This window comes from Pleurodeles waltl, chromosome 3_1 (genome assembly GCF_031143425.1).
Source record: "Pleurodeles waltl isolate 20211129_DDA chromosome 3_1, aPleWal1.hap1.20221129, whole genome shotgun sequence".
NCBI lineage: Eukaryota > Metazoa > Chordata > Amphibia > Caudata > Salamandridae > Pleurodeles > Pleurodeles waltl.
The window spans coordinates 1,031,453,649-1,031,471,311 of record NC_090440.1 but is presented as its reverse complement, the minus strand read 5'-3'; the positions used below and the strand labels follow the sequence as shown (position 1 = coordinate 1,031,471,311).

General features: G+C 45.8%; 1 protein-coding gene across 1 annotated transcript in view; it reads right to left on the bottom strand.

Moving 5' to 3' along the window:
- The window catches only part of LOC138284945 (glycerol-3-phosphate dehydrogenase 1-like protein), a 169,839-nt gene extending 156,168 nt beyond the window's left edge, over positions 1–13,671 (bottom strand). The window contains exon 1 of the mRNA XM_069224293.1: positions 13,339–13,671. Coding sequence (XP_069080394.1) covers positions 13,339–13,379 — 41 coding nt within the window. The 5' untranslated portion in view covers positions 13,380–13,671. The remainder of the gene's footprint in view (positions 1–13,338) is intronic.
- Between the last annotated feature and the right edge of the window lie 3,992 nt (positions 13,672–17,663).

Here is a 17,663-nt window from a genome sequence, read left to right as displayed (position 1 = left end):
TTGGACTTGTAGGGGGGTCAAATATCTTCCGGGGATTCAGATTTGACTTTGGTCATCAGCTTCAAGAGGCTGTCCTGGTAATGAAACATTTCTAAGCAACATTTTTTATATTTTCCATTGTGTGCTTCTGTACATTTCCTGTCTGAGGCAATCAGCCCACCCAGAGAAACAGATGATTGTTTTTATTGAAAGGAATTTGGGAACGTTGGTAGGTAGGACCTTTGTTGGGTTCTGCAGATTCCTTAGCTTCCCCGGACACAAATATGAGGACATTCTGCCATTTCAACCAAAGTTTGAGGTTTGGAAGGCAGTTTAGGAAGACGTAGTCAGACCCATGAACAAAACACCACTCTGGACTGATCTGGGTGTTTTCAGAAATGCCACAGCTACCAACATCCCAAGAATGACTGGAATTATAAGCAAAACTCTTCATGTTTCCTCAGTGTGTTTGGGGACTTCCATGCCCAAGGCAACAAGGCCACTCACAAAAGAGGGTTACTGTTTTTAATCACAAGAAGTGTGGGACGCTGGGTAGTAGGACTTTTAATGTTTTCTGCATAATCTGACACTTTATTTCACAAAGAAAACTTAGACAATTCTTTGATTTAATTAAAGTTTGACATTTGCATGGAATGCAGAGTAAGAAAAAGTAGAGGGATCCATGCAAGCACACCACCCTGGACTCCTACAAGACCTCAGGCCCCAATACATCAGGAAAACCACAAAGGTATCTTATCCAGTGTTATTCCCAATCTTCACACAGTTGCATTTTTCAGCCTTTCTTGTCCAAAGTGATAGTGCACCCATACAAGTTGGGTACCATTTTATTATGAAAGGAGTTGGAGTGCAAGATGATGGCACATGTATTATTATCTATTGAATTTCTCCTTATTTTTGACTTTCACTTTTAAGTCAATGCGCATAAAACACATTTTGAAAAAAAAAAATCCATAGAATAATCTTGCATTAAGTGTGGACCTGTTTGTAGCTCTGGGTACAGTGGTGTTTTTCGGGCACCAGACAAAAATGATATATATCTGCGACGAGAAGAGTATGATGAACATAACTATATATTATTTTTTAAATCAGTCTTTAGTGGAAAAAACGTACAAATGAATACCTACAGGCCTATTCCTGTTTTTACCTACTTATTTTTTACAGTTTTTTTTAATTGACCAATTAGTTTCTTTGGGAAAACGTTAAGCAATCTACACAAGTGACCCTTTGCTGAGTTTTCATTTTTCTAGTTTTCAGAAATATACATCTTTCCAGATTCATCAATCTGTTTCACATCTGTTTCCTCCACGAAACGCAAAAACTGAAAAAATAGAAAGTATTGACTTTCACTTGGAAAACTGAAAAATATTGACGTGACAAAAAAACTTTTTTAACTCACCCTGTGCATTAAAGCTGGGAAGAGGCTGACGATACCTGAGTAAAACTTTTTGTTTCCAAAAACACACTTATTTCCAGCACATCTGGGCAATTAAACAAATTGAACTTTTTGTCTATTTCTCAGGGGATCTTCTGAGGGAAACCACAAACCCAGATTATCTTTACAACCCAACATGTGCGGAAAAGATACATATTTAGCATGGGTAGCTTCTGAGAAAAAAGAGTTATGAAGGCTTGTGCACAAACTACCCAAAATACCAAATCAAGCATTGCCAAAGCCTGTAGGTTTTGCCTTTCAATAGCAATCCCTAAACTTTCGGCTTTGACAATCCTTTTTGACAATACTGTTCCGCACGGGCAACAATAAAAGTCTTGTTTGCCAAAGCAGAACAGCACTGGCAAAACAAACATGAAAAAGACACCACAGCATAATGATTTATATAAGCATGCGTTACCATGCATGCACAAAAATGTGTTTGAACTTTTTTTTAAACTTTTAATTTATTGTTTCAAGATGGTGGATGCCAATCTTCGTGCTGTAAATTTTAAAAATATGTGTGAAAAAGCATCAAAGAGAAAGGAGTGGCCTAGTGGCACACTGCAGGTGACGTGTCCTTCAAAAAAATAATTACAGAAAAACTCAATGGGGAGGGGCAGGATAGCAACAGAGGAGTAGGCAATGGTGTAGGAGGACCAAGTCAATGCAACTGAGTGGTGGGTGGGGGAGCAACACAGGATCTACGGGGGTAATAAAAAAAAGTTGGATGCATCAGATGGGAAAGCAGTGGATGAGCTGAGAGTGGGAGGGACACAATACAGAGAGCACAGGGAGGTGGGGATAATTGCTTAATTTGTGAAAGAATAAAAACAAAGTTTTGCTCAGACGCTAGCACTATTGAATGTTGGTGTTCTAAATACCAAGGCTATGTAGTATACATTTGTGTATCAGAGCTAGAGATGCCCTCAAAAATTGAAGAAAGTCTGGGGACCTTGGGGTGCAGTTAGACTTGAATCCTGGACATTGAAGTACGCACTTACTGCCTCTGTAAATCACTACCATACACTCTCTGCCCTTATATAACACTAAAGCAAGTTCCTGCTTTCCTCCTTCGTCACAATCATTTGGTCTTTCTCTTCCTCTTTCTTCCCCCCTTGTGTGTGTTTCTCACTGTTGCTCTGGGTCGAAATCAGATGAGGAAAAATAAGCACCAGTCCCAAAAACGAGTGTTGGTGGTCCCCACCTGCAACCGCCGGCTCAGATTTAGCACTGGTGGGTGGTTATCTGGGGGGAGTAGCTCACAAGCAACACAGTAAGAAAACACATGCATTCTCACATAGTATTGAAAGAAAACAATAGCTCCTTGAATGTAAGAAAAAAAGGATAACAATAAATTATTCAGAAGAATGGCAAATAGCCTATGATCCAGGGGAGGGACAAACACAAGCAGAGGAAGGAAAGCCACTGAATAAAAAGCAAGCAAAGGTGATTGACAAGAAAGCCAACCAACGGTAAGCAATGGACTGACTCAAAGCCAACTGCAGGTATTGATATAGTACATAATATGTCTTCATAAACAAACTGTCAGCAAGACCTAACAAAGACCCAGCACAGGGGTGGAGGGAACCCTCAGCTCTTAAGGGGTTGAATCCCCAAATGTAAACTAAAACTAGCACTTTAAGTGGGCTGAGTCCAGTTGGTGCTCAGCACCAGCAGTTCTACAAAGCAGGTGCTGAGACAGGCTCTCTATTTTTGTCCTCAGAATGTCTAAAATATCTTAACTCAGCAGCAGTACCACCCTTCACGGGCCTTTGATGTAACTTTAAAGAGGATCGATTAGTGATGTCACAGTCTCAACATTTCAGGATTGAAGCATTTTCAATATTAAATACAACAATGTCAGCATTGTTACTTGTTTATGTTATGCAGCTGACAAGCATTGACAAAGCTAATAGTCCTGGCTTTTTTTTAGGTGTAATGTCACCTGGATGCAGGTTGTAACTGGATGCAATAACATAAAGAGGCAGCAAAATAGCAGTCAGGCGGCACACTATGGTAAGCACAGATTTTTAGCTCACATGCTTACGCCATGCTCTTAATTACAAAGGTCACGCCCCATATAGAGATCCCCCATCCCAGTTTTTTCATGCCACTTAACCCCTGACTAAAAGTAAGTGTTCCATAGAATAATTTTCATGAGTCTTTAACCTGTGCTGAGGGCACAAGTCGGGGGTACACGCAGTTACATGACATCCACCCACTATTTTCGCAAGGTATAGGCCGTCCACCCTGCAAGAAGCGGGCCTTACTGAAATATGCTGAACATGTCCCAGTGTAATTTTCAGACACCGGGACACATTCAGCAGCACCTGCAACTTGTCTGCTCTTGTTTCGAGGAGCAACGTACAGGTGGCAAGGGAGCTTTCACGTTTCAGACTCCAGCTGGGCCCACAACAAAGGCCAAATTTAAGGTATTCATTGCTCCTTTTGTTCCACTACTCTGATTGGGGTCTATCTGATGCTCACACCTATATGCAAATGCAAGGGAGGGTAAACAAAGGCACACAGCTTGTTGTTATCACTTCATAAATATTTAAGAGCAGCATGCTTTTTATGGTGTTCAAGCCCTGTATATAAGAGATATGAATGCACCGTATGAATGTTGAATGTGTTTGGTCTGTTACAGTATTTACACAATCAACAATTTAAATACCACTATTTTGTTTTATTTCTTTTATAGCGCTACTCACCCCAATGCACGGTATCAGAGTGTTTTACATCAGACATACACAATATACATTGACAATAAATCCTATAAATGTGTAAATCAATGTACAAGATGTGTTAAATAACAAAATGAGGGTTACAAGGTCTAGCAGTCACATACCTTCATAGCTTACTGTGCTACATTTTCAGGATTACAATGTATGAACTGCAAGTAACAAAAGGATGTCTGTGTTAAAAGCAGTAACTCAGTTACCTAGGGACATAAAATAAAAATCTGTCATCTGCAGATGTTTTGCAGAAGACACATTAACCCTCTACGCTACTTTGATTCTAAACTGGGACTAGAGATAATACAGGACTCTCCAGCAAATATGTTACTCTCCAAAGTTATCTTACCATTATTACTGTTCCATGGGATTTGGACAAGGGACCAAGCTGCCAGGTCACGGGCACCGAAGACAGGTGTGGGCCGGATCGGACCGGTCACAGGCTGTGGCCAACGGTGGCCACCTTTTGAATTTTCCGCGGTGAGCAACCATTGGTTGCTCCCATCAGTGGCGGGGTCGCTCATGCAATCGTCAGGGGCGGCAGGGCATGTTAAGTAGCAAGCAGGGTCGCCCAGTTACACGTTTCTGCCTGGGCCCCCCCTGACGATTGCTGCCGCCGCCCTTTGGCCTGCTCGAGCAATGGAGTGCTTCGATTTTTCCTGCTGCCGCCAGCGCGCAGTTTGATCTTGGGCTTGCAGCTTGAGGACGTCGTGGGAAGAGAAGTTCTTTGCCCGGCTCATGGCGTTGAGCTGGCCTGGGGTCGTGGAGGAAGACGTGTGGATTTTCCATTGTGGAGGCCTACGAGGCTCACGTTTTTGGCTAGATCTGCGGGGAGGACTTCCTGGCCTGACTTGTGGCCTCAAGCAGACCCGCGCCAGAGACGGATGGTGTCCTAAGGGGTGATGTATTCAGTGACTGTTTTGGGCCCTCTATGAGGGGCATGGGTTGGGTGAGGTGTACCCACTCCCCGGCTGCGGGCTGTTCCCAGGATGTCAATCTCCCGGCTGGGGGCTGCTGCTCGGCCGGTGTAAATGAGTTATTCAAGGAGGGCCCACCACGGCTGCCGCTTGTATTAACCTGGCAGAAACACTGCCCTCCGAGGGCATCAACAGTGGGTTAAGTAAGTTCTCCCTGCAGCCGCCCCCTCCCCTGTCACTGAAGAGAGCAGATTTATTAGCTTCGGCCCTAGTTTTCTCAGTAACCAAACACGAGCGCATCCAGCTCCATTATGAACTGTCAGGCTAATGAGAGAAAGTCACCTAATTCAATCAGCCCAGTGTTTACCTTTCATTCAGGGGACATATGCCTTTGCTTTTTTAGTGTATCCTCCTTTCATGCACTTTGGTGTGCTGAGCTGGGGGGCCACTGGAGTTCGGGGGCCTTTTGTTGTGCCGCCGTGCTGTGGTCATGCCTTATTGGGTGCCACTTGGGGAGAGGGGTTGGTTCTTTGGCCTGTGTTGCCCAGCTGTGTAGCCACATTCGGGGAGTTCTTGCTCTCTGTTTCTGGATGAACACCGCTCCCTTCTTCTCCAGAAGAAGCCACAGGTAGGATTGGAGGGGGGGCGGCAATGCCGTTATTTGTGTATGAGGCGAGTAGCGGTTTCTGGGGTGGTACTCACTGACGACATCTTGAGGGTCACCGGTTCGGCCGCCTTGTGGTCCTCATGTCATTCTCTTTTCGAGCTTCATGGGGGGAAATATAGTTGCACCTGGTAGTTGCTGATCTACAGAGCAGGAGAGTTGTAGTAGCAGGTGCGTTCTGAAACGGCAATGTTCGGAGTTTTTACGGTTGGTTGCGATCTGCAGGAGAGGAGATGGGTTGTAATGTTGTGCGGGGTCATTCTCAGGGAATGGGTAGTCTCATGGGGATGTTCGCTACTCAGAGGTTGTTGTGATATAGGCACGTAGTGATTCTTGCATCACCCCTTCAGCTATGTCGAGTTCTTCCACTAGGTCCCATGACCCTGGTTCAGGGGTTGGTTTCACGTTTGGTACAATTGGCGTTTTTTCCATGTAGTCACTGCCACCGGGAGGAGGGTTCTCCTCCTATGTGTCCCGTGGACGGTGCTGGTTTGTGCCTGTTATTTTCGGTTCTGGGCACCGGCACTTGTGTTTCGAGGCCGGCGCTTGTTCTTCTGCCTCAAGCGTTTGCTGCGAGCAGAAGACACATATGGGAAAGACGGAGGAAGAGGAAAATGAAAAAGCCTCACAATAGGAGAAAACAGAAAGCTGCAAAAGCGAGCTGAAGGGGCGGGGAAGTGGCTTTAAATGGATCAAAGAGGCCGGAGTTGGCATCAGGATTACGCTGCTGCAGTATTACATGTTCCCACATTTATTTGCAGCAGCCGCGGTTTTTAAAAGGAGGACTTTGAGCACCGGCATGCTTTTATTTACAAATTAAGCACTGCCATAAATATGTATGTGGAGAGAAGTTCTGTGTTTATTGTAAACACAAAGAAACACTCGGTTAATTTACAGGTACATTTTCAACGAATTACTCAGGAACAGGCCCCATATTACTTTTTTGTATAAAACGAAGCAAAAGCCGTACATACTAAAGGTAATTCAGACCTTTCAGAAAATTTGCCCCTTTGTCGTGTATACATCTAAGAAATTAGGTTATTTCAGTTGTCTGACTAGGCTCCTCTATAAAACTTGCAATTTTACCCCGGTAAAGTTGTGTTCATGCTCAAGGGATTCCCGCAAAGTAATTGTATGAAATGGCTAGCGATTTTATTCTTTATCCTCTTCAGGTAGGGGCTGGTGGGTCTTTCTAGAACTTTTCTGGTTTCTCTTAGAAATGCGCAGACTCCACCTACTGGTCGAGAGGTATTTTATTGACACCCTCTGTTTCAGATAACGTTTTTTTGAACAGGTAATCTCTCCTTTTTGGCTTTTTCCGGCGTATAGTCTGGGTTGCTATTGCAACGATGCAACGTATTCATAAAAATAAAAAAACTAGTCTGCCCGCTGTCCTGTGGCTCAGAATAGATCTGCCAGCCCCGGGCAGTATTGGGCCATAGGAACGGCTGGCACCCTACTCACCGACACACTTATTATCAACTTAGGAGAAGGGTGAGGGGTCAAGGTCGATTGCCAGGATAGTATCATGCACGCCACTCTTAAGACCTCTGCTGCAGGTGCGTAACCCAACAAGCTTATTTTGGTGAGGCTTGATGCAGGTTCCCTTGCCCACTGATCATGTAACCTCCCTGGAGACAAATGTTGGGTGGGTGAGAGGGATGCATTCTGGGGGCATGGGAAGGTGCAAACTCTTCTGCCTTGAAGGATTCATGAGCCCTGCTGACCCTGTTTTGTTCTTAGCGTGGGCCTCTTGCTACATGTGTATTCCACGTTGTGCACTTGATGGCACGGGGGTGGGCTGCGCATTCATTCATGCGCTATCCCATTGATGCGCATGCAGTGCTGATTGGTCCTAGGTGTTACCCTGTTTGTTGCGGGTACTAGGTGGTGAGCACTTGCTGCCACTAGGATGTATTGATATGTTTTGGAGATTTCAAACCTTATTAGTTGTGTCTGGAGAGCACGCTTGGGGTGTTTTTTGTGCGCTCTGGCCTATGCTTGCACTCACTGAGTGTGCACACCTCTCATGCATGTGGGTTTGTTACCAGTATTGTTTTCCTTCGGGTGGTAAATACTGACTGTATTGACTGTCCTTGGGTGTGTTTAATTTATGTTTGATGACATCTCTTCTCTTGTAGATCAACGAGCAGGCACGCTCGCCTGTTTTTTTTGTAGGGCCTCCACTCGCCCTGAGCACACCTATAGAAGACAAGTCTGTTTCACTTCCTTTTATGATTTGAGCTACAAATACTCCAGAAAGCCTTGAAGTAATCCATAGCTGTGATACAGTCCTTGTTTATATTTTAACTTGGTCTTGCTTGCTCTAAGAGTATCAGTTTGTGCACATGTTGAGTCTCTATACTTTTGACGTACAGCATACAACTTCTGGACGTCCGGATGAATTCTGCCCGTGGCTGAGTATTCATGAGGAGATGTGAATGGGCGCTCTGGAGATTAGTCAGAGGCTGTGTGAATTTCTCACCAGGCTTGTCAGTGTGTTATAAAGGTGTTTCAGACATCATCTCGTCCACATGTGATTTGGGCTACTGAAAGGTCTACTCTCATTGCACATGCCTGGCCTGGTAGTGTTAAGTAGGGTCATCCCCACACCTCCTGACATTATCAACTAAAACATTGCCACACTTGTACTAAAGACTACTTATGTTGCTGAAAATCATCCGGAGCTGTGGAATATTGTAGGAATCGTGGTACTGACCACATGAGTACAAGTGCACATGAGTCATTTTAAACATGCACTAGTTTTTGATAGCCTGGCCAACACACAGGAGAGCTACTTATGAGTGGCTTGAGGGTTGCTAGTTCCCCATGAGCCAGTGCCTAGAGACACCTGGTCTACAATCATTATTAGCACTCACTAAGCTCACCCCCTGTTAGGTGTGGGAGGGGGTCATCCCCTCATGCTTGGAAAAACAGAGCTTCACCCAGAAGGCCTGAGTGAAAAAGGGCCTCATGAGACCTAAAATTATGTAACTACAAATTGACTCGCACTGTGTTGTAGGTCTACTGATATTTATTTTATCTCCTTTGAAATCTGATCTTTAGGTCACATGGCTACCGCCTGTGTATGGATCCTCGGTCACACTCCCGGTAGCAGGCGAAGTCACCTTCTGCCCAGAACCAGGTTAACAGACAGGCCGAAAAGCTGAACTTTTCTTCTACTGGAATGTGAAGCGAGGTCTTTGTCGGAATGGGGTACGTAGGCTTGCCCAGGAAATCACAGACGGGGTGCTACAGCACTCCACCATTTGCATGGTCTCCGGTCGTCTCACAGAGTCTGGGGGGAGACCTGGTTGGTTGGGAAACCATCCAGGTCTGTGGCAGAGGAGGAGTCATGTTTGGCCACTAAGAACAGGTAGACAACCTTGGCATCAAGAATATGTGCAGGTGAATTCAGGATGAATTGGATTGTTTGAGCATTTAGCTCAATCCGGGGCAGGGGTACTGTGGGCACTACTGGAAGGCTGGGGACGCCCGCTACCGCGATTTGTCCATAGCCAGCCGGGGTACTCCATCACACGGCCCTGGGAGTACGGGGGATGGTGACCTGGTATAGGGACCAAGGTATGGCCCAGTTGGCCAAGGCCCACCTCCCAATGGGTGCCAGGGGGAATCCCTGTATTGGGTAGCTCTGGCATGGTTGTTCTGGGGTACAGCTGTTATGCTGGCCCAAGCTCCCTCTGTCTTGAGGGGACAAGTGAGTTCGCCTTGGTAAAGACAACTTATGGAGAGACCGGCAGAGTCTTGCTCTGGGTCCAAGTCAATTAAATCAAGTCAATTGAATCAGTCAGCACCACAAGGGCCTGAGGGTGGTCAATCATGATTCCTTAATTTGATATGAAATTTAATGTATTCATGTATTAGTTATGGAATATTTGATAGAAGATTCTATGTATTAGATATGACCATGCAACCACTATGCTGTATTATACTTATTGTCGTATTTATGTGGAAAACAAAACGTTTGTTGTGTTTGTGAATTGTAATAAATACATCCGGAGAATGTTATATTCTCTAACGCAAGAAACCGGCTTGCATTGGGTCTTTCTTGTATAATTTTGTATATGAAAGTTGAGTAATTGTATGTCTGGTTAAAATATGACCGGTCTCGCTGCGGTCCTCCACCAGTGGACAAGGGGCCAAGCCGCCAGGTCACGGGCACCGAAGACAGGTGTGGGCTGGATCGGACCGGTCACAGGCAGTGGCCAACGGTGGCCACCTTTTGAATTTCCTGCGGTGAGCAACCATTGGTTGCTCCCATCAGTGGCGGGTCGCCCATGCGGTCGTCAGGGTTGGCGGGGCATGTTAAGTAGCAAGCAGGGTGGCCTAGTTACACATTTCTGCCTGGGCCCCCCCTGACGATTGCTGCCGCCGCCCTTTGGCCCCTTTGGCCTGCTCGAGCAATGGAGTGCTTTGTTTTTTCCCCACCCTCCCATCCCTGTGTTTAGTCCAATGTGGGTTATGTTCAATCATTGTTTGGAGGAGTGCAGAGGAGGAGTCATGTTTGGCCACTAAGAACAGGTAGACAACCTTGGCATTAAAGAATCTGTGCAGGCGAATTCAGGATGAATTGGATTGTTTAAGCATTTAGCTCAATCCGGGGCAGGGGTACTGCAGTCACTACTGGAAGGCTGGGGATGCCCGCTACCGCGATTTGTCCATAGCCAGCCAGGGTACCCCATCACATGGCCCTGGGGATACAGGGGGATGGTGGCCTGGTATAGGGACCAAGGTATGGCTCAGTTGGCCAAGGCCCACCTCCCAATGGGTGCCAGGGGGAATCCCTGTATTGGGTAGCTCTGGCATGGTTGTTCTGGGGTACAGCTGTTATGGTGGCTCAAGCTCCCTCTGTCTTGAGGGGACAAGTGAGTTTGCCTTGGTAAAGACAACTTATGGAGAGACCGGCAGAGTCTTGCTCTGGGTCCAAGTCAATTAAGTCAATTGAATCAGTCAGCACCACAAGGGCCTGAGGGTGGTCAATCATGACTCCTTAATTTGATATGAAATGTAATGTATTCATGTATTAGTTATGGAATGTTTGATAGAAGATTCTATGTATTAGATCTGACCATACAACCACTATGCTGTATTATACTTATTGTCGTATTTATGTGGAAAACAAAACATTTGTCGTGTTTGTGAATTGTAATAAATACGTCCGGAGAATGTTATATTCTCTAACGCAAGAAACGGCTTGCATTGGGTCTTTCTTGTATAATTTTGTATATGAAAGTTGAGTAATTGTATGTCTGGTTAAAATATGACCGGTCTCGCTGCGGTCCCCCACCTGTACTGGGCACACAAAGATCTCTGCAACAGGTGCCTTAACCCCATATGATATTTTAAAATGCAGACTTGGCGGTCAATTAAGTAGAACAGATTTACTGTTATGTTTCTCCTCGTTACCAACTTCTTTGTGGCTGAGTTTCAAAAAAATAGATGTATATATTGAGGGCCACATATTGCGTCGGATTGTGTCATGTTTTAGTAACAACCCAGACACAAAATCTCATTTCTTAAATCTCATAATGCGCTCAATGTGCGTGAAGAGTTAAGATTTGATGTTACTTCTTGTGATGTTACTTCCAGTGAGGTAATGGGTTGTGATGTCACGTCCTGTAATGGTGTGATGTTGTGCTGTGATGTCATGCACCATGATGTCACCTGCTTACTTACTAATTGGGTTAGTCCCCCACTTATTTTTTTAGGACTTGTGCCATGTCTGTGCTGAAAACGTTGGCTAACAAGAAGCAGGGTATTTGTGTGGTGGAAAGTGTCAGGGAGAGTATGCATTTCAGTCGCGTATCCGGCTAAAGATTAGGCTCATAGTACCTGCAACATCCCAGAGGAGTACAGGCCGTGTCTACACAGTGCTGCAAGGTCGTCTCGCCTTAATACCTTTAACAAGGAAATAAATCTCCCTAACTGTCTGGAAGCCACGTCAGGTGGGAGCAGGAAAGGGGGACAGGAGCAATGCAGCACCGTGATCCGTGTAAGCAAGGACTTTGTGCAATAGTGAGGCGTTACACCCTGCCAAGGCCCACAGGTCTACTGTGCCTGCCGCTGATCTGTCTAGACACAGGCATACACGTGTACCGTGCAGTGCACCACAGGAGCAGGGAGAGCTCAGGCTGCTGTGAGGCATTAAGACCCCTTCCCTCTTAGCACAAATCCCCAACACATGTCTGATTCATGCACACCACAGAGATTCAGATGCTTCTGTTCGTGGCAGCCTTTACCTTGTTGGAAAAAAGTCTATATTGACTTTCCGGGCACTTTGCTGTCCTTCCGACTTTTATCGATTTTCCCTTTATATGACAGTCTCAACTGTCATTTCAGGTTTTACTATGTAAAGCGCTTTGGTGAAAGCACGATTTCTTCTCAATAAATAAGCAAATGTTACCGTGTCGCTGCCTTTCGAAGCGGAGTATGGTCGGAGAAGAAATGGCATGTTCAGTGGGCGTAGCTATCAAGGGCGTAGAAGGTGCATTGGCGCCGGGGCCCAGGTGTTCGAGAGGCTCACTACACCCTAATTATGCATATATGTCTGCACCATAAAGTGACAGGTGCCCATTTTGTGCCGGCATTGGGGCAAAGCACACCATTACTACTCCACTGCCATAGCGGTAACGGGTGTGTCACCGATCTGAGTCGATTAGAAGCAAGGCACGATCCTTTTGTTACTGTGCCAAAGGTGGAGATTTAACGTAGCGTTTTTTGGCTCTTAAACAGAAGCACGACACAGGCATTTTAAGACGCATAAATATCACGGCATTAAGAGCCTAGTGTGCTGCATCTCCCTTCACTTTAGTCTTAACTTCAGCACACACACACCTCTCCACGCTTTCAGCCTCTAAGGAGGGTGCAGTGGTTTCGAGAGTGATCGAATCGAAGCCAATGGAGATGAAGTGCTATGGTAGGTTTTCAGGGCAGGTGTTAACTGAAGTCAATGGGAGGCATTTTGCTTGTGTAGAAGCAGAGTTAAAACCCCTCAACTGAAGGGGAGATGACATGTAGGAATATGTAAAGGGCACAGGCATCCAACCTCCACCCCATCACCAGCACCCCGACTTAATTAGTTTAACCACCTGTGCAAAGAAAGATAGCGGTTCCATTAGAAAATATAGCATGCAAAAACATTTTTTTTCAAAAACGTAGACTCTAATATATGTCGATTGTCAAATTCTAGGTCCCACATGCGTGGCGTCCACTGACTGGACACATAAGGGGCATATGTGTCTGGTTGGCACTCTCTGGGCAAACGCATCGAATGACTTGCACCGTTGGAAAAACAGGCATCACATGTTTCCAATCTCCCGCGGCTCAGACAGCACTGAAATGAAGACATTAATTCTGTGCCACTGCTCGCTGTAAGTGTGAAGTAATGTGAGCATAAAGAACCCGTCTGCACCACGGCTGTACAGCGCGCAAACATTGGAGTAAAATCCGAGAGGGCTCACTGCAGCATGCACAAGCCAGTCCGCCAGTCAGCGACTACGCAGAGCAGGACGTTTGTTTTATTATGCGCCACCGGTGCTCGCAGAGGCTTCCTTGCACGTTGGCACCTACCAGTTTCCAGAACCGACGATGCAGACCTTGAGAGGCGGCATGTTTCTTCTCTGCCTGCTGATGTGGACGAAGTGAAAGCTCTCTCGGTGCCCAGAAGCAGCTGTGGAGTGAGTCAACCGCTCCCGTCTCTGCCCGCGTCTCTCCTTTTCCACTTCACCCAGTGTGCACCCTGCCTTGGCACGCAGCGATAACCATCCCCACTTCCTGGTAGCGCCCTGCCGGGAGGCGTCCCCGTATGCTCCTGCTTGGGTCGGAGGCGGGGCCCTGAGGAGCAGCAGGCCTCACGTGCAGGCAGGAGGGAAGCTGGGCAGTGAGGGGATGTCTGTGCACTACAGAAAGGGTGACAGAGTCTGAGAATTTATTCTGCGGGGCCCGTCATAGCAGGGCAAAAGGGGGAACTGAAAATAGTGTGCATAGGCGAGTTAGGAAGGTGCAGGTCAAGTAGGTGAAAGGTCGCACGATAGTAACACGATGGGCGCCTGGAGAGGCTACATTAAAAGCTGACCACGAAGGAGGGAATCTTCTTACAGACCCACAGTTTGTTTCGGGCAGATAAAGGCAGAGGGAGAGAGAGGAATGTTATATACCCCGGATCCAGATGCGTAGCTATCAGTGGTGAGACACTGAAGTATACAAAAAAAGTGATCAATGGTGCAGGAGGTGCAGTGGCCCCAGGCTGGATGGACGCGTGGGAGAGCAGGGCCTGGGACCAGGGCACCTTCCATTCAGTGGGGCACACTATGCTTACCTCCCAAAGGCGTTTCATCTTTTTTTTTTTTATTACAGACCACCACCCCGGTTCGTTATTGTTAGAAATCGGGTCTCTAGTTGGCAGAGGTGTGCACCTTGCCCAACTGGGTACCACAATCCTAGTCAGGATAAGTCAGATACACAGCCTAAACTAATCTGTGCTCACCCTCTGGTAGCTTGGCACAGAGAAGCCAGGCTTAAGAGGCAATGTGTAAAGTATTTGTGCAACATTTAATTACAGTAACATAGTGAAAGACACCACAAAAAACTCCACACCAGTTTAGAAAAATATAGAATATTTGTCTGAGTATAAGAAGACCAAAACAACACAAATCCATGAAGTAGATTCTGAGCTAGGCAATTTGAAATATTTATGTGAAAATAGTGCATAAAAGTGCAAATCGTCAACTGTAGTTATCTGGTCATGTCGGATCAAGACAAAGTCAAGAGTTCAGATCGACCGCAATAGAATGGGGCCAGATACTGGGACCCACTTAGGCCCGCTGAACAAAGTACCTTAAAGCCTGGTACACGGTCTGCACAGCATTGATTTGCAAGGCTTTGCTGTGGTTCTGGAGATGACCACAGAGGGCAGTGCACCTTAGGCACACCCCCAAGGGTCCAAGACTGGGGTGGTACCACTTGGAAAGGCAGACTCAAAGATGGCAGAGTTCAGGTGCAGGAGCAGGCTGGCTGGAAGTTTTGTGTGTCCCTAAGACTTCAGAAAACAGGAGACCAGCTAGCTGGCCCTTGGAGAGCTTGGGTTCAAGGCTTTAGAGAATAGGTCCAGTCCATCTCACTCCAGGGAAGAAGCAGCAGGCCAACACGGAAAAGCAAGTAGCAAAGTGGCAGTCCATACTACAGGACAGCACACAGCAAGCAGTAGGCCAACACAACAATGTAGTTAGAGGACTGACAGTCTCTCCTGGCAGCACAATGGTCCTTCTTCCTGGCAGAGTGTCCTTAGTTCCAGTAGTGTTCTGATTTGGTGGGGTTCGGGGTCCAGTACTTATACCCAAATGTGCCTTTGAAGTGGGGAAGACTTCAAATAGGCCTTTAAAGATCACGAGGTCCCTGCCCTTCCTTCCCTGGCTCCAGACCCTTTGCAGAGGGTTATGCAGCCATTTGTGTGGGGGAGGCACAGCCCGATTCAGGTGAACATGAGGCAGTGCTAAACTCCACCCCCCATCAAGAGAGTTAATAGCCCATTAAGGCCTATCAAGTCACATCTAATCTCCCATTGGCTATCTAGAGGGAATGCACATGGCCCAGCTTTCCCCCACCCCAGACATGTATTCAGAGACAGAGGCATAGAATGGTTAAAGTAAGAAAATGTCAACGTTCTAAAAGAGGCATTTTTTTACTTACAATTTTAAATCCAACTTCAACATAGGTTGTGATTTCAATTTGTGAGTCCAGGGACACCAAACTCCATATTTCCATCTTTTCCCAGTTGGAAGTTACACTTAAAGGATGCTTCAAGGTAACCCTAATGTTAATCTATAGGAGAGATAGGCCTTGCAGTAGTGAGAAAATTAATTTAGCAGTTTTTCGCTACCAGGACATGTTAAACTTAAAAGTACACATCCAATGTTTTAAATGCACTGTACTTTGCCCTTGGGGCAAACTAGGGCTTACCTTAGGGGGCACATATATGTAATAAAAAAGAAGGTTTGGGCCTGGCAAGTGGGTGCATTTTCCAGGTGAAATGGCAGTTTAAAACTGCATCAGTAATAAGATAACACGGAAGACCAGGTTGGAAACTACTAAGGGATTGGGCAGAAGAGAGTGCTTCCTTAAGATCTTGAAATTCCATCTCACAATCTGTGGACCAAATAAACTCACTCCCCTTCCTGAGCAAAGATCTAATGGAGTTTGATCTTTTAGCAAAGTTGGGAATGTACCTGGCATAGAATTCTGCCATGCCCAAAAAGATCTGAATATCTTTTTTACACCTTGGAGTAGACAAACCTGTTATAGTACGTACTAAATCATCTTTCGGCTTAATACCATCACTTGAAATAACATGTCCTAAATATGTTATTTGAGACTGAACAAATTTACACTTTTCTTTTTTCAGTGTGATGCCTTCAGCTCTGAACAACGAAAGCACTCTTCTCAATTTCTTGATATGTTCTTCCTGAGTGTTGGTGAATACAAGAACGTCATCTTGAAAAAAACACACACACCCCCAGCCCCCCTAAAATATCTTGCATTAGTCTCGCCAAAATGTAGTATCAGGGATGAATATGAGTGCAGGTCCACGCAGGTGATGTTGACATCAGCTTTTTATTCAGTAATATTTCACAGGTGAACAAACAGGAACTCCAGCCTCCAATAAAACCTCCAGCACCATCAACTGTCCAGCATGGAATGCTGTCCAGCTGAGGGAGATACTAAATGCTGCAGGTGGAGCTGGGAGATACCAAATAGATTCTACATAATACAAAAACCCCTAAAACATAAAATACAACCCTACATTGAAATACTACAACAAAACAATACCTACAATATTGTTCTAGAAATAAACATAATACTACAAATTTCTTCTCCCCGGGAGCAAAATTGTCCCTGGTAAAGGCCCTGTCAAACTCCACCATCATCTCCTCAGCCAGAGCCCTGTGTGCCTCAGCTCTTCTTTCCTCTACAGCAAGCTGGACCAGCTGCAGCTTCAAGTCCTTTTCATCCTTTCTGTCCTTGAGCTCAACAGGAGACAGGGTTTGGGAGGTGACACTGCTCCTGGCAATAGATCCAGCAAGGGACTCCCTATCTATGGGGTCCTCTCTTTCCACTGGAGCCTCTGCCCTGTCATTTTCCCCCTCCTCACCCTTATCAGGGCCACTGCCCTCTCAGGGTTCTGGTTCAGAATCCTCCAGGAGATTCCAAGTTTTTGCATCTTTCAGAATTCCAAAGGCATACTTTTCCTCACAGTCTTGCCCACAATCATCACCACCTGGTCCTCTGTTGAAGCCTTTTCCCAGATTGCCTACTCAACAGCGTACAGGGCTTCCTGAAGATCCAGCCTTGTGGATCTCCTAGATACAGTCAGCCCCCTTGCCTGCAGAAATCTTTTAGCTCACTCCTAATGCAGCATGCCAAGAGAGAGACTGAGATCAAGGATTGCCCCCCCCCCCCTGCTAAGGCACAACTGATGCAACAACAAGAGTCTCAGATGCATGCAGATTAAGCAGGAGTACATTAAGAAAAAAAATGACCAATTGAGAGAAAAGGGAGAAACATGTAATGGTCTCAGTTGTGGATGATAGTGTATACCAAATTACGGTAAGGCACTACACAAATACAAGTCCTAGCCTCAGCACTGATCAGCAATGTTAGAAATTGGGTCTCTAGTTGTTAGAGGTATGCACCATGCACAAGTAGGGACCACAATCCTAGTCAAGGTAAGCCAGATACACAAACTAAATTAACCTGTGCTCACCCTGTGGTGGCTTGGCACAGAGCAGTCAGGCTTAATTTAAGACGCAATGTGTAAAGTATTTGAGCAACACTTAATTACAGCACCACTGTGAAAGACATTACAAAAAGACTCCACACCCTTTTAGAAAAATAGGGAA